General features: G+C 37.2%; 2 protein-coding genes across 3 annotated transcripts in view; one reads left to right on the top strand and one right to left on the bottom strand.

The window, feature by feature from the left end:
- The first annotated feature begins 763 nt into the window (after positions 1-763).
- Positions 764-8,989, top strand: ankrd2 (ankyrin repeat domain 2 (stretch responsive muscle)). Of its 2 annotated transcripts, XM_056471094.1 has the most exons (9): positions 764-879; positions 995-1,102; positions 3,289-3,438; positions 3,593-3,697; positions 4,047-4,145; positions 5,231-5,329; positions 5,419-5,517; positions 5,603-5,701; positions 8,258-8,989. In XM_056471094.1, exons 1-9 carry the CDS (start codon positions 811-813, stop codon positions 8,354-8,356), a joined length of 927 nt encoding a protein of 308 aa, XP_056327069.1. In that variant the 5' UTR covers positions 764-810; the 3' UTR covers positions 8,357-8,989. The 2 variants fall into 2 exon arrangements, with proteins under 2 accessions (XP_056327069.1, XP_056327070.1); XM_056471095.1 differs by lacking the exon at positions 4,047-4,145.
- A 7,131-nt stretch (positions 8,990-16,120) lies between these two features.
- The window catches only part of morn4 (MORN repeat containing 4), a 10,899-nt gene continuing 2,115 nt past the window's right edge, over positions 16,121-24,904 (bottom strand). Inside the window, exons 3-5 of the mRNA XM_056470295.1 lie at positions 21,227-21,341; positions 21,018-21,127; positions 16,121-18,117 (exon numbers count right to left, since the gene is read on the bottom strand). Coding sequence (XP_056326270.1) covers positions 17,969-18,117; positions 21,018-21,127; positions 21,227-21,341 — 374 coding nt within the window. The 3' untranslated portion in view covers positions 16,121-17,968. The remainder of the gene's footprint in view (positions 18,118-21,017; positions 21,128-21,226; positions 21,342-24,904) is intronic.

The raw sequence follows: 24,904 nt of genomic DNA, 5'->3' as shown, positions 1-24,904 counted from the left end.
ATTATTTATTGCATTAAAAAACAACTGAACTTCTGAATAGCAGAGGTGCTATTTTTATTCAATTAATATTTTCCAATTGAGTAACATAATTGTAATTAATTGTAATTAAACATTACAATTTAAAAATTTGTGTTGAATTTGAGAAAGCTAGGGGTGACATTCAACATTAATAACTGGTCATTTGAAGGACTTGAACAACATGGCTACATATTGTTGTGAAATCAAATCAAACCATCATGAGTATCTACACTTGTCACACACAGTATGCCACATGATTAGTTGCTGTTACTCAACACTTGTACCATGTTTAATGATGGTTTTATTGAACATGTCAACTTGATCTTACCTTCATAACTATTTGCTTCTGTTTATCCGATCGCAAACTACATTTCACAAATAATCATAACATTTGTCTGTGTTCAACAAACAGGTTGTTCCTGAATGCCGTTCAGTGATTGGTCGTTGTTTGTTAACGGGCATTCTTTGAAACTATTTATGAGGTATCACTTGACACTAATGAAAGACTTATAAATAACATAATTGCCAAAACAGGGGGCTAAACGGGCCGTGATTCTTGTAAAAATGGCCTGAACACTGAACGGTGAGCTCATGGATAACAGCGGGCTGCGTTTTTGTGTTGGGTCCAGAAGCTTCTGTCCACAGCTGTCACATTGGGCCTGACGTGGCTTTACATTCCTGCTGTGAGCTATAAGACCTGTTCAGATCTCAGTACAGTAGATCTGCTCTGCTTTTAACAGCACCATTGGTTTTTGAGTCAAGATATTTTATTTTTATTTTTTTTTTGTCGTAATGGATGAAAACATCCTGTGGGCGACCGCTGTGGTGGACAGAAGAGCAGCTCTTGATAAACGTGAGGAGGTATGAGATTTAAAATGGATTTATTGATTATTTTGATTATTGTTTGCATGTATTAGAAGTTGGACACGCTTGTGTGGTAAAAGTTTGTATGTTCACTTTTGTTGAAATTGCATAGAAGCGTCGAGCTCGGGCTCGGAAGTTAGGGATTTTGGTTGTGGATGCGACTTCTGTGGGAGCTGAAGGAGGGAATGTATCTGTCAATCAAAGTGTTGCAGATATTCAGGTGAGTGAAAGAATGTTTCAGATCATTTTAAGGGAAACACTTCTATTGTCTGTCACTTTTTGTTAATTATAACAGTCATTACACCACTAGGGTCTAAAAGGAGTTTAATTTTCTTCAGATTTTTTTCTTCTAAATAACCCTTGTACACTATAAAGGAACTTTTGTGGAGTGAAAAGCTTTTTTAGTGTATTAGTAAACTGTCTGCTCAATATCTGGTACACTGTAAAGGTTCCACACAAGCATGAAGGACAATTAACACTCAAAAAAATGACATTTGTTGTTTGTTCAAACTACTTATTTAAGATGAGCTGAAACAACACAATTCTTGAGTTTAGGTTTTTTTGGGACAACTTAATTGTTTTGTGTTCAATCCACTTACATTTGTAAAAAAACGAATAAGTTAATTTAACTCCTTCAGGATGTACCAACGCAAATCGATTGTGTGGAACCCAGCATTTTCTACAGTGAAGTTAACTTATTAGTTTTTTAAAAAATTAAGTGGATTGAACATAAAACAATTAAGTTGTCCCAAAAACCCTCAAGAATTGTGTTGTTTCAGTTTATTGTATATACACTCACTGGCCACTTTATTAGGTACGCCTTACTAGTACCGGGTTGGACCCACTTTTGCCTTCAGAACTGCCTTAATCCTTCGTGTCATAGATTCAACAAGGTACTGGAAATATTCCTCAGAGATTTTGGTCCATATTAACATGATAGCATCACGTAGTTGCTGCAGATTTGTCAGCTGCACATATATGATGCGAATCTCCCGTTCCACCACATCCCAAAGGTGCTCTAATGGATTGAGATGTGGTGACTATGGAGGCCATTTGAGTACAGTGAATAATATCCATCACACCATTACACCACCACCACCAGCCTGAGCCATTGATACAAGGCACGATGGGTTCATGCTTTCATGTTGTTGATGCCAAATTCTGACCCTACCATCTGAATGTCACAACAGAGATTGAGACCCATCAACGTTATTCAATCTTCTATTGTCCAATTTTGGTGAGCCTGTGTGAATTGTAGCCTCAGTTTCCTGGTGTTAGCTGACAGGAGTGGTACTTGGTGTGGTCTTCTGCTTCTGTAGCCCATCCGCCTTAAGGTTGGACATATTGTGCATTCAGAGGTGCTCTTCTGCATACCTCGGTTGTAACGAGATGTCATTTGAGTTGCTGTTGTCTTTCAATCAGCTGGAACCAGTCTGGCCATTCTCCTCTGACCTCTGGCATCAACAAGGCATTTGCGCCCACAAAACTGCCACTCACTGGATATTTTCTCTTTTTCAGAACATTCTCTGTAAACCCTAGAAATGGTTGTTCGTGAAAATCCCAGTAGGTCAGCAGTTTCTGAAATACTCAGACCAGCCCGTTCGGCACCGTTCGGCACATTAAAAGTCACTTAAATCACCTTTCTTCCACATTCTGGTGCTCGGTTTCAACCACAGCAGATCATTTTGACCATGGCTGCGTCCAAAACCGCATACCTCAATACTATATAGTACGCTAAAATCAGTATGCGAGCCGAGTAGTATGTCCGAATTCATAGAATTCGAAAATCAGTACGCGAGAAGTACCCGGATGACTTACTACTTCCGGCGAGATTCTGAAGTGCGCATGATGCCCCACGAGAGAATTCATGAATGGGAATGATGCGACGCAACTAACGCAAGTAGGTCACGTGACCATGACAAAATGGCGGATGTAGTACATCCGAATTTCATTCATACTGTATAGAATGTACTTTTGTAACGACCGAGCTGCTGCCATGTGATTGGCTCATTAGAAATTTGTGTTAACGAGCAGTTGGACAGGTGTACCTAATAAAGTGGCTGGTGAGTGTAGGTAGTCTTTGAAAGCGTAAAACTTTATTTTGATGGTTGCAAAACAGACATTTTTTTTTGTCAAAATGTCCCTTTAAAATCCTATGAATGTTTTCTTTTTTTCATTGAAATATCCAAAAAGCCACTACAACACTTATATATTTTCTTGATATGCAACACAAATGTTTCAAAGAATGTTCAAATCCAGAGAAATAATCCATATTTAACGTGTCAGACTTTGTTGACATGGTAGTCACACACTGTCAATTCTTAGTTTAGTTTTATAGAAAAGCTGTATATTATTGTAAGAATACTCCATGTAGACTGCAAAGAGATGTTTTAATTGTGCACACAGGCTGAAGAACGAGTGAGGAAGATCTCCTCTGATCTCAGGCGTGAGATTGTTGATCTGGGAGGTGCAGAGAACATTATTGAGCTGCGCACCAAGAAGAAGAAGATCAAGAACAAGACAACACTTTCCAAAGACAAAACGAATGTTCCTGTGGTGAGAACCAAACATCTGTACTTTTCTTTTTTATTACTGTCGCGACATTCAAAACTGGATATATTGTAAATATTACAGCTTATTACTAAACTGAACTAGACTGAAGACCTGCTTTTTTTACACCGTGTAAATTAATCTTTGTGGTGTTTGTCAGGGACCTGTGGAGCCAGAGGAGTTTTTAAAAGCAGCAGCTCGGGGAAAGATGGAAGTAGTGGAAAAGTTTCTGGAGGATGGAGGAGATCCAAACACCTGTGATGAGGTGCAATATGTTGGAAATTATACACTGAAAAAAATATTTCATGCAAAACTGTTGCAAACAATTTATATGGGATTAATTTAAACAAACAAATTAAGTTTAGTGATGTTCAACCTAATTTTTTTGTTTAAATTCAGCCCAAATAAATTGTTTACCACCACTTAGCCTGAAATAATTAGTAAATCCAAAGAATCATCTACATGTTCTGTCCAGTGGTATTTTATTTACCTGTATTTATTTAAGTTAATGTAATAGTTATTATTACATGACTGAAAATAGTTGGCCAGAGTAACTTTTACCTGGTGATGAATTTCTCGAACAGTTCTTTTTTGTTTTTGTTTTGTTGCTTTAGTTCAGGAAAACAGCACTGCATCGAGCTGCTTTGGAAAATCATACTAAAATAGTAGAAAAATTACTGGACGAAGGAGCTGATATCGACTTTAAAGACAGGGTGAGATCATGATAAATGTTTATAAAGTGAATTAATTTCTGTTACTGTTTTTTTTTTTGCGCTTTTGGAATTTGCACTGCTTGTAATGTGCTTTGTTTCTTGCTTTTTAGTGTCACTGAGATGTTATGGATTTTAATAATATTTTAGTTAATAATTAGTTTTAATTGTTATATTTATTGATTCTTCATTTTAAAGGGATGGTTCACCCAAAAATGAAAATTTACTTAGTCTTTACTCTCCACATTTTCTTTTTTTCCCCCACTTTCTGTTTAACTGAGAGAAGATTTTTTTCAACACATTTCTAAACATAATCGTTTTAATAACTAATTTCTAATAACTGATTTATTTTTTTATCTTTGCCATGATGACAGTTAATAATATTTTACTTGATATTTTTCAAGACATTTTTATACAGCTTAAGTGACATTTAAAGGCTTAACTAGGTTAATTAGGTTAACTAGGCAGGTTAGAGTAATTAGGCAAGTTATTGAAGTTATAATGATGGTTTGTTGTGTAGAATTTTCTATAAATTAGCTTAAAGGGGCTAATAAGTTTCACCATAAAATGGTTAATAAAATTAAAAACCGCTTTTATTCTAGCCGAAATAAAACAAATAAGAAGACAAAATATTATCAGACATACTGTGAAAATTTCCTTGCTTTGATGAACATCATTTGGGAAATATTTAAAAAAGAAAAACAATTCAATCATTCTGGCTTCAACTACATGTTCAAGAAAGCCGAAACCAGTAACCATTGAATTCCATAGTAAGAAAAAACAAATACTGTACTATGGAAGTCAATGGTTACCGGTTTCCAGCTTTCTTCAGAATTTCTTTTTTGTGTGTGTTCGACTGACAGAAGGGTGAAAAAAAACCTATCCTATTGCTATTTCAGTAATTTTTTCATTTTACTATTTTTGTATGATTTTATTTTGTATGATTTTATTTGTATTATTTATTTGATTTGGTGTTACTTCAGTATCTTTATTAAACTATAAGAATATTTAGCTTTGATTAATTTAAGTAATACATTGTTTGGATGGGTTTATTTATCCATTATGCTCCTGTTTTGTCACTGGTCTAGCTGGACTGCAGGGCTGTGCATTGGGCTTGCAGAGGTGGAAGTCTCTCAGCATTAACAGTTCTTCAGGACAGAGGAGCGGACATCAACGTCAGAGACAAAGTAACGATGCTTTTATGTGAAATACTGCATTATATGATTGAATAAGCTTGTTTAGTAACTGATAATATCCCTTTTCCTCTCCCATTCAGCTGCTCAGCTCACCTTTACATGTGGCCACAAGAACGGGTCACAGTGATGTGGTGCAACACCTTTTAGACAGCGGAATCAATATTAATGCCAAAGATTGGGTGACTGATGTATAATTCAGTTACAAATCAAACGTGGAGATTATAATTCAGTTTAATAATTTGAAAAAACATTTGTCTTTTAAAGGAAGGAGACACGGCTCTACATGACGCTGTCAGATTAAATCGATATAAAATTGTCAAACAGCTCATCCTGGCAGGAGCCGATATGCAGATTAAGAATGCTGTAAGTACTGCAGAACATATTGGTTGAGATGCAAGTAATGTTAATTATTACATAATTATCTAGCAGATTATGAGATGTAACAATGATAGTTATCATTACATCATATCCAGTCTTATTTTCATGGGCGTAAATTTCAATTAACAATAGGGGGGACAATAAATATAAAACTTTCTCATGAATTTTTGAAGGGGATACAAATAATACAGTCAAATTGTACATATACTGTATGAATGTACTTATTTATGTCCTGAAGTGTCCATGTTACTAAGACACTTAAGAACAGAATAAAAATTGATTATACCAAAAAATACAGTGGGGTCAGTTCACCCTACTGAAAAAAACATTTTAAACCAACCTAGGTTGGTTTTAGCTGGTCGACCAGCCTGGTTTTAGAGGGATTTTGGCCATTTCCCATTTTGGCTGGTTTCCAGACATTTCCAGCCTGGTCTTAGCTGGTCAGGCTAGAAAATGACCAGCTTGACCAGCCCAGCCAAAACCAGCTATGTCAAGGTTAAACCAGGCTGGTCAAGCTGGTTTTAGCTGGATTTAGCTGGTCATTTTTCAGCCTGACCAGCTAAGACCAGGCTGGAAATGGCTGTAAACCAGCCAAGAAATGGCCAAAACCCCTCTAAAACCAGGCTGGTCAACCAGCTGAATCCAGCCAACCAGCCTAGGCTGGTTTAAGCTGTTTTTTTCAGCAGGGGACGTAGGACAATGCTCATTTAGTAGATGCACAGCTAAACAATATGCTAATTGTGGCCGTTAATGTTAAAGGTGCAGTAGGTGATCTGTCTAAATGCTAACCAGTTAGCATAAAATCTTTCAAATACAATCTCTCCCCTGTAGTCCAAAGCCATGCCTCCTGAAATTGCGAACTGTGAGACTGATGAGAGAGTGATGACAAGTTTTGCTTGCTAACTACACAACTGAAAACGTGCTAGATATGATAAAGTACTATAAAGTTTTCTAACTGGCGAATGACATGATCTAGTGAATCTCTGTCATCTTTAATGTGCACGCTCGCGATTTCAAGAGGCGTGGCTTTTTACGACAGGGGAGGGACAATCCTCAGATGAGGGGGGGGCGGGGGATACATGTACCCAAATGATTGGTCTGTGTAAGAAATTTGCAAATGTAGTCCGATTAGTCCTGTCGCTTTAATGATGAATATGCAATTTGATATTTTTTAGCTATCCCTTTAAGTCAAATGCAGTCAGCTTTACCTGCTAACTTGAGCAAACATGCTAGGAAATCAAGAGCTTAGGCTTCAAAATTACCACTTAAAACTGGATGCTGAGATAAATTATCTAATGTTGCTCTCATAATGGCTATGAAAAAGGATGTTCAGGCACAAACCATTTTAATATTATGCAAAACACAACAGCGCCCTGTTAATATTTCATTTTTAAGTTATGGAAATTCAGTTTCAGTTAGTCAGGGAAAGTCAGGCAATTTGACATTTGGATGAAAATGCACCACTGGCACTGCACCCTCCTACCTCCACCAGCTCCTGAAGGTCTACATCCCCTCCAGGAGCCTCCGATCAGGGTGGGAGCACCCCCTTGTTGTACTATTGCAGAGAGGCTATAAGTCACTTTCAAAAACCTTTTCTTTCAAAGTTTCACACTGGTGTAATGATCTTTCCATTCCCACACAGATTCACTGGTATCATTCAAACGGCAACTAAAAACCCATCTCTTCCAAGAACACCTGAACCCTGGTGAATAAAACCAAGACCACCTGTAGAAGGTGGTCTCTCCCTCTATATAAAAAAGCTTACTCTAGCGCTAAATTCTCTGAGCACAAACATATTCATTCATTTCATTTCATTCATTCCTTTTCTGCCGCTTTTCTGGGGCCGGGTTTTTCTGAGAACCTCAGACTTCTCAGACTTTTCTGAGAACCTCAGACTTCCCTCCCCCCAGACACTTCCTCCAGCTCTCCTCCGGGGGGATCCCGAGGCCAGCCGAGAGACATAGTCCCTCCAGCGTGTCCTGGGTCTTCCCCGAGGCCTCCTCCCGGTGGGACATGCCTGGAACACCACCCTAGGTAAACGTCCAGGAGGCATCCTTAACAGATGCCCGAGCCACCTGAACTGACTTCTCTCGATGTGGAGGAGCAGCGCTCCTCAGAGCTCCTCCCGGGTGTCAAAGCTCCTCACCCTATCCATAAGAGTGCGCCCTGCCACCCTTCGAAAAGGAAACTCATTTCGGCCGCTTCTATCCGAGATCTTGTCCTTTCGGTCATGACCCAAACCTCATGACCATAGGTGAGAGTAGGAACATAGATTGACCAGTAAATTGAGAGCTTTGCCTTTCGGGCCACAAACAAGTTACTTGATATAACTAGCACTTCTTGTGTGTATTACCTCTTCTTGTTGAATCACTGAATGCCTCCTCAAATGTAAGTTGCTTTGGACAAAAGCATCTGCTCATCAACTAAATGTAAATGTTAGAGTTATAACCCTGTGTAGTAATCTCAGTTTCAAAAATGAGACACTTAAGATTGCTCTTTGTGATCCACATACTGTATAAACTCTTTATGCATGTGTTTCAGGAGGGCGTTACAGCCACTGAACAGGTGAAGCAGTGGCAGTTTGACACTAAAGAGACACTGGAGAAGCTGGAGCAGATGAAGGAGGTTGGTCTGGCCTGACAAACTGCACTGAATTCATCAGAGTTTCAGTGAACAGGTGCACAGCTGGAGAACCATACCCGCTTTGTCTGAGTAACTGTTTACTCTCTGGCTTCATTAGTGCTGAACAGGGCTCATCAGTATACGAAAAGAACAAGGATGCAAAATATTGTAATATACAGTTGAAGTCAAAATGAAAAGACCGTCTGTAAAATTTTGTGCTACATCCCCCCTGTTCATTAGGTTATACGATTTAAAGGTGCTGTATGTAAGTTTTTAACTCTTCTGAAGCATAAAAATACCATAATTTGTTTGGAGATATGTAAGAAACATGCAAAGTGAACATACTTGTTTATCTGATGGCCACTTATATTAATTCGGTCAGGAAGGCTCTGAAAGCATGCGTCCGGGACCGAAATGTGACCTCCGGTGGACAGTAGCAGAATCCGAAATGAGACGCAGATTCAGAGTTCCACATGAGGATATTAATTAGCAAATAATATAAATATTACGAACGTAAACATTAGGTGAGCAGGTTACATTGTAACCCTGTGACCTAAAAACACGCTATGTGATGAGATTTGCAGTGATAAGGAATTTGGCTGTTTGCACAAGACGAAACACGACAGAAATTAAAGTAATTCAGAAGCACAGATTATGCACTCACTCACGAAATGGTAAGATGTAAAGCCTAATAATACATATTAAACCTCTTAAACATTATTAAATGCACATGCTGAGTCACTGATATGTGTTGGTTTGCATTATTTTACAGTTCTAAAGTTCAATTTCAAACGGTTTATTTTATTTTCAAGATCTGAGGTGAGCTATCTGCTGCTGCTGCTTTCAGTAATATGGCAATACATGTCATGTAAAATGGCATTCAAACTCACATTATTAGCATATAACACTAAATAAAGCACATGAGATGTACCTGAGGTGATCATTGTCATCAAGTTTTTTGTTGTACAGCTGCAAGAAGTAGAAGCCGTTTCTAATATATCAATTCCAGGTAATGGTTAGGACAAAAACTCCTTTGAATTTGAAGATATTCCTTCTATCTTGTACCGTTACTTTTATTTAACACAATTTAAATCAGCCTTAAGTCACCGTTTAAGCTCAATAGTCAGGCACACTCCTGTTGGTCCTCAATCTGGCAACCTGCACTTGCGTGTGTTTTTGATTCAGGAATGCATAACCTAGTGTCAAACTTACATACTGCACCTTTAAAATAAAAAAATATATATTAAAGAGAATACTGTGATCATGTCCTTGCTCTGTTAAACAGCACTTGGGAAATATTTAAAAAAAAAAAAAAAAAATTTATGTCACAGAGGGGCTAATAATTTTGCCTTCAACTGCATGCAAATGTGGATATACTGCAGATATAATTTGTTTCAGTTTAGATGATCAAATAATATACAGTATTATAAATATTTAAATGGGAATATTTCAGTGTGCTATTATTGTATATTAATTTAATTATACATTACTCAGGTGTAGCATAAGAACGTGAGGTTATGAAATGGTTGAATGCCATTATATCCTAAAAGTTCCATGTCAAGGAAAATATTGACTCTTAAAAATAAAGGTACTACCATGTATTAACATTTTTATGTATTTTCTAGTACTTTACGGTCTTATATTTTCAAAATTTTCTCCCCGTGTTGGCATGGGTTTCCAGTTTTCCCCTCAGTCCAAAGACATGCGCTATAGGTGAATTGGATGAACTAAATTGCCTGTAGTGTGTGTATGGATGTTTCCCAATACTGGGTTGTGGCTGGAAGGGCATCCGCTGCGTAAAACATATGCCGGAATAGTTGGTGGTTCATTCCACTGTGGAAACCTCTGAAATAGAGATTAAACAGGAGGAAAATGAATAATCCGCCCCAAGGTTTGATGTGTTGTGCGTTCAGAGATGCTCTTCTGCATACCTCGGTTGTAACGGGTGGTTATTTGAGTTGCTGTTGCCTTTCTATTAGCTTGAACCAGCATTTATGCCCACAGAACTGCCGCTCGCTGGATATTTTCTCTTTTTCCAACCATTCTCTGTAAACCCTAGAGATGGATGTGCGTGAAAATCCCAGTAAATTAGCAGTTTCCACAAATACCCCAACAGCCACGTCCAAAGTCCAAACATTTCTTCCCCATTCTGATGCTTGGATTGAACTGCTGCACATTGTCTTGAACATGCCTAAATGCATTGAGTTGCTGCAATGTGATTGGCTGATAAGAAATTTGTGTTTACAAGCAGTTGGACAGGTGTACCTAATAAAGTGGCCGGTAAGTGTGTGTGTGTGTGTGTATATATATATATATATATATATATATATGTATATATATGTATATATATGTATATATATGTATATATATATATATATATATATATATATATATATATATATATATATATATATATTGAAATATAAATAGTTATATTAAGAAATAGTTTTGGATTCATCACATAGTGAAGTTTATTTATAAACTATGAAAATGAATGAATGAAAGAAATGTTTACTAATCGGTTCTTTGAGAAACCCACATTACTCTTTTCTGTACAAGCCTTTATCTGTTAGAACTGTTCAATATATGTTTCTCAAATGAGAAAAGCATATGCAGTGCATGTTTTTCATAACGTACTTTTGCATATGAAACGTGTTTAATGTCATGGTTTTGTCAGTGGTTTGCCGTGTCAGTACAGACTCACTGCTGCACATAGTTTCCTGATGCATCAGATGAAAACTGATATGCACATGTGCGACACATACATCATCTGTGCTTATTATATAATGACTACCCAACAAAAAGAGACTGAAAGCAAACATTAGCCTCAATATATGACTGAATGAACAATCCAGCTCTTTATCTTTGTACTGTGTGTTTTTCTGCTGTATTAGATGTAATCCTGATCTTTTGGCCTGGTGTCATGGTTGCCCTGATAGAACCATAAGTTTTTCTATGACTAGAAATCTTTAGTCACACACTGCAGTGATTTCATTCAGCAGCTGGAGAACGGGACAAGTGCCCTGCCAGTGCTCATGATAACAGGATAAATATGTTGTAATATAAATGGTTATATTAAGGAATGATTTTGGATTCATCTCATACTCTACTGTTTAAAATGAAAAATAAATCAATGTATTCAGCATTAAATTCAACCTAGGCTCATTCTGAAAATGTACTGCTATATGCATTTCTGGAGAGCGCCAAATACGTCCCAGGAGGTGCAACTTTTTGCTGTTTTTGTATTTGCGAATATACCAGAGGTCGCTGTGTATCCTTTTTAATATCTCAAATTTCTCCCAACAGTTTTTATAAAGCACCTACTGACCCGCCCACTTCCCTAAACCCAACCGACAGTTTTAAAAAGCAATTCAGAAAACGAAAAGCCCTAGCGGCAGCCTGATTTTTACCATGTTTTCAGATTTTACCACATTCTCATCCTGTTTTTTACTTGTTTATTTATTTATTTGTTTGGCTTCTGTTGTTGTTTTACCCGCTTTATGGAACTGTTCTTCATCAGACTTAATCCTCGTCATTGCGGGCAACTCCTCTCTGCATCTCAAGTCCGCCGAAGTACACGGTGAGCATCTCCATAAATGTATATAGGGGACATTTTCAGAATGAGCCTATTGATTATATTGAACCATGTGCTTAATTTGAGCCGGATCTGTTCCGGAAAATGTCCGATATTTGTGTTTTGCATTCCGGTATTTATTTTAATGAATCCGGCATTAACTTGTGCATGGTGAATACCTACGTGTGTGTGTGTGTGTGAGAGAGAGAGAGAAAGATAGTGAGAGAGAACGTGAATGCAAGCCAAGGCTGTGTGGCGCACATGACGGTAGTCACCATGCGCAAGTTATAGTGAGTGACCCATAACGTAATATGGCACAAAATATTTTGAGACCGTTCAGAAATGTGATGCTCTTTTTTTGCGCTATCACCGATTAATGACGTCCGCCGGCACGGTAAATTTTATTTCTTGGTTTTGTTGCGGGAATTATTCATTTACAAAGTAAGCATTGCTTCTACACTGTAAAAAGAGTTACTATTGTTTTAGTTGACTAAGTACAAAACTTGCATTAAAAGTTTAGTCTCAAAAAAGTAAAAAAAAAACAAAAAGAAAAACCCTCAAAAGAAGCTGTGCAGCTAGCTGCCTACATTTTAAGTTGAGTGAACTTTTTTTTAAACAATATATTAAACGTGTCATCCAGGTTTCATTATTGACAATTTATGATGTTTAAATACCTTTTTAACACCAAGAACAAAATAATAACAATTTGTAATGATGTGTAACATAATGACAATTTGAAGGGAACATAATATGTCAGTATGGTCTCTTAATTGTAAGTTTCTAGGGAACAAACAACTTAAACAGTTTTAACATTTTTTTTCAAATTGATCACATTTAGCGTTGTTGGCAATCTTTGTATTGATCATATCTTTAATAATCCAAAACAGTAATGTCTCTTTTGAATATTTGAACCTTATAAAGGACAACTAAAATAAATAAATGAAAAAACTGCAGATTAATTGCTGTGTTTTCCAACTTTTATTTCACTTCATCAGTCTTTCGATTCTCTGCTCAAATAAATAACAGTGCAAAATGCTATTTGGTGTCAGTATATTTTAGATGATAGTGACTAAGGCTTTTGTCTGACACTGCGGATGATGTGAACAGTGAACCATTAGCAGTCAGTCCAGAGAATATAAACGTAAACATAAACCAGTCATTAAACATCTGAAGTGACTTAATACAATTCAAATAATCTCAAAATCATTTTCTGTACAATACACCCAAATGCAATATTCCACAATACCCATATAATGTGTTAATAAATCACACATACACACATTTTATATGAATAAATAAATCTAAAATTAAGACAAGTTGCTGAAAAGGTCACCGGTGTTATACATTGATAACGCGATGTTAAGCCAGCAATATTGACTTTAAATGCAATAACTAAGGCAAATGTGCAATAATGGAAACGTTGATTTGTAACACACAACGACAAGTGATACAATCGCATACTCACAAAGGCAAATTCAGTTCATTTACCAAAGATCTTCATCATCTGACCATGTTTCGGTAACTGCGATACCCAACACAATCTCACGGCAATTCGGAACATTTTGAGTTAGTGGCTAGTTCATATGAAATCTCACTCGCACAATTTAGTATGATTTGCTTATCCTCCAATGACAGTTTAGTTTAGGGGGGGGGTTGGGTGCCACGCCTCCTTTTAAAATCGTACATTTCCATACAACTGAACTCATATGAATTTGTTCGAATTAGCCACCAAACTGACAAAACGTAAATAGTTACGTTTCCTCGTGAGATCAGGCTGGAATACCTGCAATGTCAACACAGGCTCATTGGGGATATGTGCCCAGAGCTACATTGTTGAAAACTTTGAAATATTCCAAGCTATTTCTTGCGGCATTTTGAGCGTAAAATGGTTACGCGGCATTACAATGCTGCAGACAACTTCTGTTTCTTTTCGCACTACTGCTAACGCCTGGTTTATACTCTACGCGTCCACTAGTTTGCGAATGTGATGTCATCGCGATGTTGACACAAGTTCGCTTTGGGTGTGCGCGACATTATTTTGGCTGGTGGAGTGCACAACTTTTATTTGTAAATTTTGTTCATGGCTTTGCATCCGAAGATGCATGACTTGGAGCCGAGTTTAGGAATTTACACCTGCAACACCTTAAGAAATCCAAAACAACCGCCTAATGTGAAGTCCTTTAGGTTTCCTTTGAAGTTTTGAAGGAAGACGATGCTTATATTTTGTGCACAGGTTGTCCAACACTTTTTAAAGTAAATAATGCTTTATTTTTATTACATAACTGGTTTCGCATTAAGTACGCAGTTTGCTTGGATAAATAAAATGTAGCATAAGTTAGTCATTTAAACTGTATAAAAAAATTTTTCACGAGTTTCCTCCAAAATTATCTACAACTTATAAATTTAATTTATAGTTAAATTAATTCATTTAGCAACTCCACTCGCTGACTTCTTTTTACAACTGTTTTGTCATGACAGTTAAGCCACGGTCACACTGCACTATACGCCACATTCGTATGCATGCGACTGCGGCAGACCGGAAGCTTGTGCGACAAGTTTGGCATTTCGCTGCATTCAAAAGTTCAAGCTTGGTGAACCGTGACCTGCGAAATCGCATCACGTGATGGCTTTAGACCAATAGAAGATCAAAACGTAGCCCGGAGGCGGATTTTATTACACTGGAAGTCTTCTAACCCTCCTCCCACTGTCTCATGGTAGGAAGATTTGATGTCTTTTCTATATATTGACAAAATTAAGTTTACATTAAGAGGTTCCACTGAAAAGTTTTATAAAAACTACGATCCTCTAATTAATTTTGTCAAGAATACAACTCATCTCTTTGCTGATTTATAATGTTTTTTTTTTTTTTTTTTACAAAGATCTGCCCTTTTTATTAGTGTGTGTGTGTGTCATTAAGATTGTATGTATATTTATTTAGTTATTTTGAAATTCATGTATGTTGTTGTGTGTGTTTTTTATTTTAAAAAATTTGGGTGGGGGTGGGATGGGGGACTGAGGGGTTTTGAATGTTCTCGTTTACCCTTAGTTAACAGCTCAGGGGGATCCCGAGGCGCTCCCAGGCCAGGAGAGAGACATAGTTCCTTCAGCGTGTCCTGGGTCTTTCCCAAGGCCTCCTCCCGATGGGACATGCCTGGAACACCTCTCCAGGTAGGCGTCCAGGAGGCATCTGAAACAGATGCCCGAGCCACCTCAGCTGAATTCACTCGATGTGGAGAAGCAGCGGCTCTACTCCGAGCTCCTCCCAACTGTCAGAGCACCTCGTCCTTTCTATTAGGGTGCGCCCTTCCACCTAGTGAAGGAAACTCATTTCGACCACTTGTATCCGAAATCTAGTCCTTTCGGTCATGACCCAAAACTCATGACCACAGGTGAGGGTAGGAATGTAGATTGACTGGTAAATTGAAAGCTTTGCCTTTCGGCTCAGCTCCTTCTTTACCACAACGGACTGCTACATCGACCACATTACTGCTGCCGCTCCACCAATTCGCCTGTCAGTCTCACGTTAAATCCTTTCCTCACTCGTGAACAAAACCCCAAGATACTTGAACTCCTCCACCTGGGGTAATGTCTTTTCTCCAACCTGGAGACAAACTACCTTTTTCCGGTGGAGCACCACGGCCTCGGACTTGGAGGTGCTGATTCTCATCCCAACTGCCTCACATCCGGCAGCAAACCACCCTAGTGCATGCTGAAGGTGCATGTTCGATGAAGCCAACATAACAACATTGTCTGCGAATAACAGAGATGAAATCCTGTGGTCCCTGAACCGGACCCCCTCCAGCCCAAGGCTGCACTTTGAAATTATATAAATTATGAACAGAATTGGTGACAAAGAGCAGCCCTGCCAGAGTCCACCTTGCACTGGAAACAAGTTTGACTTATTGCCGTCAATGCGAACCAAACTCCTACTCTGTTCATACAGAGACGAGACAGCCCTTAACAGAGCGCCTCTGACCCCATACTCCCAGAACACCCACCACAGAATGCCACGAGGGACACAGTCGAATGCCTTCTCCAAGTCCACAAAACACATGTGGACTGGTTGGGCATACTCCCATGAGTCCTCGAGTACCCTTGTGAGGGTATAGAGCTGGTCCAGTGTATCACGGCCTGGATGAAAACCACATTGTTCCTCCTGGATTCTAAATTCAACGTGATCTCTCTGTACAGAAATATAAATATGGAGCAATCGCTCACTTATCGTCTAATCATATTGTTTTATCCCGCTCCTTTTTGCAGGGCTGTACGACAGAATTTCGCAAGCACAAACTCCAGTGTGACCGCGGCCTTACTCAGAGTCGCCCCCTGTTGTTACAAATGATAGTTTAACAAAGAGCGCATCAAGTATAAAAGCCTTCACATTTCTCGTCTGTGCGCACCCAGTCAGCAGAGGCTCACGCTGTGAGCCCAGGCGAAAGTATAAATTTTGCTCTGTAGCTCACCTCATATGGAGTCGGACTGAAGACGCAAAGTGGTCCAGGGTTCGCGTATGGCAAAGAATGGTCCCAGAAACCAGGTAAAACAACCCTCCACCCCCAATAAAATAAAATAAAAAACAGTGTGGTAAGAGCATGTGGCCGCGACAGCTTTTCTCTTGGATTTTGTTTTTGAAAACACTATTGTTTGGGTTTAGGGAAGGTGGTCGGTGGGTCAGTCGATAGCAAGCTGATATATGAAATCACAACAAGTCGACGGGTTCTCTAACACAGTGGTCCCCAACCTTTTTATTACTGCGGACTGGTCAATGCTTGACAATAATACCACGGACCGGGGGGGTCATAGGTTGCTAGACGACCATCAATCGTTTTTTTCAGAGAATGACAAGCTGACAAAACATTGCTGTCACTCTGACACATGTTTTACTGATGGAGAAAATTAAAAAGCACTGCAGTGTTTGGGAGTTCTGTGTTTGTCTGAGGTAATTAGTCAAGTGAAATGTGTTTATTCCATTCAAGGTGAAGCTGATCAGTCAGTTCTTGTCACCTGACTCACGGTGCGAACTCTAGAAAAGACAAGATATGAAACTAACCCAGCAATTCACGGGTCCTTCACTGGGCCTTTTCCCCTTTGCAAAGAAACTTTCCAAAGACGTCTGTTTCTTACTCAATTTACTGCTTGTGGGCTAAATTTGGGCGCATATGTGACCGAGATGAAAGCAAGAGAATACGGTAATTTTTCAAAATAAAAGATTTTTTATAATAAAAGATCATTCAGACTCAGATAATAAATAACACGGAAATAATTAACGATTTCTTGTGCTGCCCGGATTTGATCTACGCACTGGTACCAGTCCGCGGCCGGGTGGTTAAGGACCACTGCTTTAACGAACATGCGCAAGTAGGACATTGAGATTCACAGAAATGTACACTACGCCCCCTAGTGGATCAATGAGTAGAACACGTTGCCCATTAAAGTATTTGAGATTGTCAAAAATATGCACAGCATCCTCTAGTGCAGTGTTTCCCAACCTCGTTCCTGAAGGCACACCAACAGTACACATTTTCAACCTTTACCTAATCAAACACAGCTGAATCGACTCATTAGAGCATTAGAGGAGACTCCAAAGTTAATGGGTTTGATAAGGGAGACATCCATAGATTGTACTGTTGAAGCACCATCAGGAACAGGGTTGGGGAAACACTGCTCTAAACAACTGCTAACAGATAAAGCCCTGGGCACATATTTTGAGGTTCCCAAAAATGTAGCCCTGTGCACGTATCTCCAATGAGCCTGTGTTGTCCAATGTTGGCTTTTTTCTTTTTTTTAACCCTTGTCTCCATAGCAAACATACATAACTTTGTGATGTCTTTTAAGCCACAGAGGAAACCAAGGCAGAGCGACAGCACGAGTGAAGTGGAGACGTGAGAAATGGAAACGCGTTCATCCGTCCCTGAGGGTCTGATGGGCCTGGTGTATTATCTGGTGAAGGCAGAAATCACCCCTGAATCAGCTTTACTCTCTTTCCTCATGACGATACAGTCCGTAATGTCTAAAAGGCGCAGTTTCATCGGGGTGCTCTCACTGAGGTCAGTTTGTCATACTGAGAGGCCGCGGGCGGTGGACGCTGAGTTTTTGGCTCTCTGCACCACAGCCTGACACTTTTCCCGTTTCAGGAGCTTGTTGTTTTCAAAAACTCCCTCGTTTCGCGGAGCACCATGGGAGCCATCAGGAAATGTCAGCAGCCCTATGTAAAGTAAGGAAGACTATATTTATTCATAATGTTGATCTCCACACGTCTATAATCTAGCATGTTACTAGACATATGTCGATATTCAATCATTTAATACATCGTGATAATGAACATGCACAATATTGATATCATGGGAACTTAATATATATTGTATATATAATAATTATTTATTATTTCAACTTTTTAGAGTTCCTTTATGAAAATTCTGATTGTTGTGTATCGCAGCCACAAATGCTTGAAGACGTTCGATTTATTTTCAAAAATGAACATTTTCACATGTTAATCTGGCCTACGACATTGAATTTTCTGACTGTTTTCGGCTATTTATTCGTTAACTCTGTAGAGAAATGTTGCGTTTAACATCAGTTAATTTGGTAACAGTTTAGGTCATGCTTAATTACAGGCTTATTACCTGCTTATTATTGAGATATTAACTGTTCTTTAGTAGTTATGGGGTATGATCTTATTCTGCATCCCTAATTCTAAACAAAACCCAAACCCAACTACTACCTTACTACCAACTATTAATAATCAGCTAATTAGTAGTTTATTAAGCTATAGTGTTAGTTAATGGTTTGTTAATACTGTGAATTGTGGTAACGCTATAGTTTGGGCCATAAGTCATGCTGTTAACTACTGACTTATTACCTTTCTATTATTAAGATATTAACTGTTCATTAGTAGTTTAAAGTATGATCTTAGGCCCAATACCAATTCTACCCCTTAGCCCTTCCCCTTACCCCTACCCCTCATTTTGTGCGTTCACGTGTAGGGGTAGGGGTGTCCTAATTCTATTTAGTTCTATTTAGCTTGAAGGCGTTGGGCTCATGGAACAGAGATTTTTTTCAGGACCACACTTGAAACTAAGGGGTAAGAAAATATCCCAGAATACACCAGCTACAACAACAGCATGGCTGCACCCGGAAGTAAGGAGATCCATAAATTAGTATCTTTTGTCATGATTACGAATTTTTACAAAAGACACGTTTTAATATATTCATAACCGCATTCGTGTTTTACCATCATGCTTTAAAAAAAAAAATGCTAACATAAAAACCGCTAAATTTCGCTATCTATAATCCATAATAATGACTCCTGTATAGCAGTCCCGCAACATTCGATGTCACTCGAATACCCTGTCAGTAAAGTCTAGTGGCTGGGAATGACCTTTTTACAGTGCTTGCTATATTGTTGTTTTTTGTGTGTTTACATAGATGAATATGGACACAGTGTAAATGCACAGTATAGTTATGATCTTATTGCCACATTATATCGTTATGATAACATGACATATGCCTTCTGTGATTTCCTGAAGATAAAATACCAAAAAATAGCACAGCTGGAATAACTACAGCAGTCATGAACGTCTGATCTCATATGAAGCAAGAGATTATGATGACGTGTGCAGGTGATGTAGTGCTGTCCCAATTCTTAGGGGTAAATTTTGAAGCCCTTCCCCTTCACACCCTGTTTCAAGGGCCAAGGAGAAGGAGAAGGGGTACAAAAATAGAATTGGGATTGGGCCTTATTCTGCATCCTTAATCCTACCCAAAACCTAAACCCAACTTCTTTGGTAATACAGTGAATTGTGACCTAAACTAAAGTGTTATCGTTATTTCCTTAGTTAAAGCCTAATAATATATTAAGATCATAATCGTCATAATCTATATATAAAGTCATAATCGTTTTATTTATGGAATTAACAAAAACATAGTCAGTTGTAATTAATTTTAACTTAGCTATAATATAAATATTTCTAACTGCTGATTTGAATGCATTTGAATGTTTACTAATGAAACTTCATTGTAAAGTGTAATCAATCTTTGTAATCCTTTTGCAATTTAATTTAATTAAAACATTAATTTTCTTAAATTAAAACAGTAAAGCAATACACTAGTGTTTTGTGGTTATTATGCCTGTTAAAGAAATCATTTTTGCACATTAGGTTAATATCGTGATTGAGACAAAAGTTTTAGCAATTATTACAACAAGAAAATGTTATACCGGCAGTAGTTTTGGTACGGCTCAGCTTGCTTTACTTCATATTTTTCTCAGCTGGATATGCATTTCAACAGCATATTGCTTCAAGGAACACTCCACTTTTTTGATAGTGCTTTTACAAGTCCCCTAATGTTAAGCTGTTGAGTTTTAAAATGTTTTAATCCATTCAACTGATCTCCGGGTCTGGTAGAAGCACTTTTAGCTTATCTTAGCATAGATCATTGAATCGGATTAGACCATTAGCATCTCACTCAAAAGCGACCAAAGAGTTTTAAAAATGTTCCTATTTAATGCTTGACTCTTCTGTAATTACATTGTGTACTCTGACTGACAGTCTTGATTTGGTTACAAATGTAAAATGAGTATATGCTGTGAATATTAAGCCCCTGACCACGTCATAAGATGTGTATGCAAATGAACGTATGCATATTTGAAACTGATTTATTATTAATAACATTTTAAAACTACAGTAATTATTATTGATCGTTTGATTTTTTTTTATTGTCCATTTTTATTGTAATTTCAGTTAACATCTGTTTTGTATATATATTTTTTAAATAACAAAATAGTTTGTTTTATGGTTTTAGTTTTTACTATTATAGGGTATACAATACATTTTATTATATTATAGGTTTTTAGGTATTATAGGGTATTTTATTATAACACTTGTTCTGAAAAGGTTCTGAAACCAACACACCCATGACATATTTTGGAACAAAACTAGTAAAAACTTTCATGCAATATTTTCTGTTCTTTTATTTGTTTCAGATCGAAGCTGTTTATTTAAAATTTTATTCAGAGTGAGCTCAGTCAGATTGAGGTGTTACATTAAGTGATTATAAACTATTTTAGTTGTGTGCAAATATACAGTAACTATCATCAAATGAATTTACCATGTCCCTCTACGCGGCCGCTTTTGAATTCCCCTTCAAATTTCATCCCATCAAATCGGCTGAAGATTCCGACTCCTTGAAATTTTCCTTGAGCGAATTCTCCCTCATACCTGTTGATCACAAATGGAGATGTTTTTCACCTAACTTGTCTTAAAGTATCACTACCAAAATGTTCATCTTTGGTTACACAGGGATGTATTTTCACTCACCTGGATCCATCAGGAAAGACTAACACCCCTGATCCGTGGAACAAGCCGTTCTCAAAGTGACCTTTATAACAGGTGCCATCAGCAAACTTCAGCTCGCCTTTACCGTGCCTCCGACCTGCACAGCAAGACTCATCATTGAACACTGAGCTTTGATCATGCAATACACTAATTATACAGACGCTCTCTTTTTGTATTAACAGCTCTGATCATTAGATCTATAGTTAGAATTGTCAACCCGACTAGAGATCACATCTGCATCTAATGCATAAGCAGTTTGGATCATTAACCATCCCAAGACCACAATTTCCACAACAATGAGAGAAGAAATTTACATTTTTTAAGCATAGTAATGTACAGTATGTCGGGAAACTTGGGCCAGCTGTCACATCATCTTCCCCTGTGAATATTTGACAGGTACATTTTTAACTTTTTTAAAAGGGAACAATTTTTACTTATTTATTATTTGTACATAAAAAAAGCATACCTGTCCACCCTCCTGTTTTTTCCGGGATTCTCTCGTTTTTTTACAATTCTATCCCGCTATATTTCTGTAAAGGTATTTTCCAGTATTTCTCCAGTATTTTCAATCTTTTTATGAAGGGTGGCAATAAACATTAAAGATCCGATCCTCCATATACACAACCCATTCTGCTGAACCACCAGGGGACGCCCCTTTCTCTTAAATGTGAATCTATTCTGTGCTTTTGCTTTATTTAGGCATGAAAACGTTTTGAAATAAATAAAAAACGAGAGGGATTCCCTTCCTTTCCATTACAGATGCCGTTGCCCTTCTTAGGTAATCCTCAAAACAGTCAAGTAGCGGTGCGTGACTGTCAGAAGCGCTCCATAGTGATAAATAGATGCTGTTTCCTAAACGGATTCTGTAAATGCGATTTGAATCAAAGCGAAAGTCTGGGTTTTTGGGTGCGTGCTTGAATACACACATAATAATAATAATAATAATAATAATAACAACAACATCTAAACATGTCGATCTTGGTGGGTTTTCTTTAAAATACAACTAATTATGTCCTAAATGAGCATTTAAAGTTAGGAAAGCAAGCGAATGCTTTTATAACGTTATATGTGTGCATTTTTAAAGTGACACCTCTGTTATTTAATGTACTCAAACAAAACATCTAAATGAGAGATTCATTCGTTACTCTTTCATCAGAATGCTTAGGTTATACAGTGAAGAAAAGGTTAATGAGAATTTGACAACTTGAGTCTATTTCTTTATAGTATTCATTTTAATACGCTAAACTGTTTGCTAATTTATTTGCAGCTTTTACTACTTTATTCTATTCTTTGTAAGTAATAATAATAATAATAAAATATATTACTGGCCATTTAACTGTTTATTTACAATGAAGCAACTCCAGCTCCTGTATTGGGCATATCCTTTATTTTCACATCCCAATGTTAACAGGTATGAATAAGTAAATAAACATTATTTTATTGTGTTTAATTAGTTTTATACTAATTTTACATTTCTCCGTTAATTTTTTTTAACAAAAATAATGACATTTTCCCATGACTTAAACTGCATTTTAGAGTAACAATAATATAAAAAAGTATTTAATACACAATATTTCAAACACAAATCAATTGATGATATATTGAAAGACTCAGGTGGCTCAAAACACAAATTAATTATAAATGTTAAAACATTGTCACTAACCTATAAACTAAGGGGTCTCAAACTTTTCAGCCCGCAACCTAGGCCTGGCCAATTAATCTAAAAATAATCGGAATCAACATTGAGAGCCTATAATCGTTCAAATTTTTCCAGGTCAATTATTTCCATTACTTTCCCTACTGCGTGTGAAGTCACATGACCCCGCTCTGTTTATACTTTTACATCAAGCGCAAGCATATGGTCCAGCACAACCTTCATGCGGCCTATACCCCTCGTGGCTGACGGCGACACTTACGAAACCTCACAATAAAGCAAGCAGTTAAGGCTGATTTATACTTCTGCATCCACTTTGAAGCCACATTTGATCTCTAGTCAAGCCTTACTTTGCACTACTCTGATGATGATTGTAAGCTGCACCAGAGATGCTTTGAGACAGCATATTTTCCATTATATGAAGATTATTATTTACATTAAAATATTTGTTTACAGAAGATGCAAGAAATGTTATATTATGTTATATTATTATGTTATAAAATAAGATATTATTTACAGGATATACACAAGTTACTTTATTTAGATAAGATACTACTTATTTTCTACTTTTATTATGAAAAACATTATATTTAATTAATAAAAACAAATATTTAACTTTGTTTACAAAAGTGCAAATTATTTGTTTTCACTTTTTTATAAGGAAAAAAGTGACTGTTGGTTTTTTGGCAATGTGTGTTTTAATTTAAGTTGTTTAACATTGATGTTCTGGAAATAATCATAGATAGTGTGTGTGTCCTTCAGTTATTTTAAAAAGTAATGCACCCTTCATTCAAAGTGAGAATTTTTACTTTACAAAACTTGTTTGTGAACTATGAGGGCAAAAAAAAAGAGAAAACAATCGTTCATTAACCGTAATCAAATCAAAATGTTCAATTAATCGAGATTTTGATTTTAGGCCAAATTGCCCAGCCCTACCACTACCCCCAAAATAACAATTCCAGTGACTTGCGACCCCCAGTATTCTCGAAGGTGGTAATAAACATACAAAAAGTACACACAACGGTGCACACACACCAATAGGAACTATATAAACACAAGCATATTTACAATGCAAGAAAATCCAACAGTCAAACAACCATATAATTTTTCATAGTCATTATTCATTTGTTTAATTTAATATACACCTCACTTAGTGAGAATGGTGGACACAAGACTATTCTTGGTTTAATTTTGGAGACTGCCACTTGGAGATCATCCTGTTCAGTCGTGGCCTTTATTTTTAATGTACATAAATGTGTCAAAGTTTAACATTGTGCTGTAAAATCAATCTGCTGCAACTAACGCTATTGCTTTGTCGTTAATCTAGTGTAATAACCCCAGGGGTCGCAATCCGCTGGAAAAAAAATTGAAAAGCTAATGGCTTTTTATTTTCATGTTATTTTTTATGTAACTGTTAAATGGTATTTTTATCTTCTGTAGGTTTTCCCAGCAATGGGTTGCAGCTGGAAGGGCATCCGCTGCGTAAAACATATGCTGCATAAGTTGACGCTTCATTCTGTTGTGGCAACCCCTGATTAATAAAGGGACTAAGCTAAAAAAAAAAGGAAAAGGAATGAATGAATCATCTGTAGTTTATGGACGAAATATGACAATTCTAATAGTTTAATAACATATATTAGATTTTGGAAATCACCAAGCGACCCCCCCAGGGGGTCCCGACCCCCACCATGGGCACCATTGCTGTAAAACAATAGGTTTAACCCAGTTGTTACCAACAAGTTTTTAATCAATTAAAAACGTATTATTTATCACTTATTATAAGTGAAAGTCAAATTAAATATATATACAGTATATATATATATATTTTTTTTTTTTTCATATTTATATTTACAAACCATATTTATTTCAATCTTTTTTATTGGTCTTTTGTATGACAATACAAATTAATATATTGAGAGGTAAACAGTAATGTATTGTCCGTTGCTAATCCCATCACCTAACCCCTCACTCATTAACCCAATTAACAGAACAACAATAAATAAGTA

The sequence above is a fragment of the Danio aesculapii genome, chromosome 13, assembly GCF_903798145.1.
Source record: "Danio aesculapii chromosome 13, fDanAes4.1, whole genome shotgun sequence".
Classification (NCBI taxonomy): domain Eukaryota; kingdom Metazoa; phylum Chordata; class Actinopteri; order Cypriniformes; family Danionidae; genus Danio; species Danio aesculapii.
Note: the sequence above shows the minus strand (reverse complement) of the source record. Positions and strands in the feature narration are given on the sequence as shown.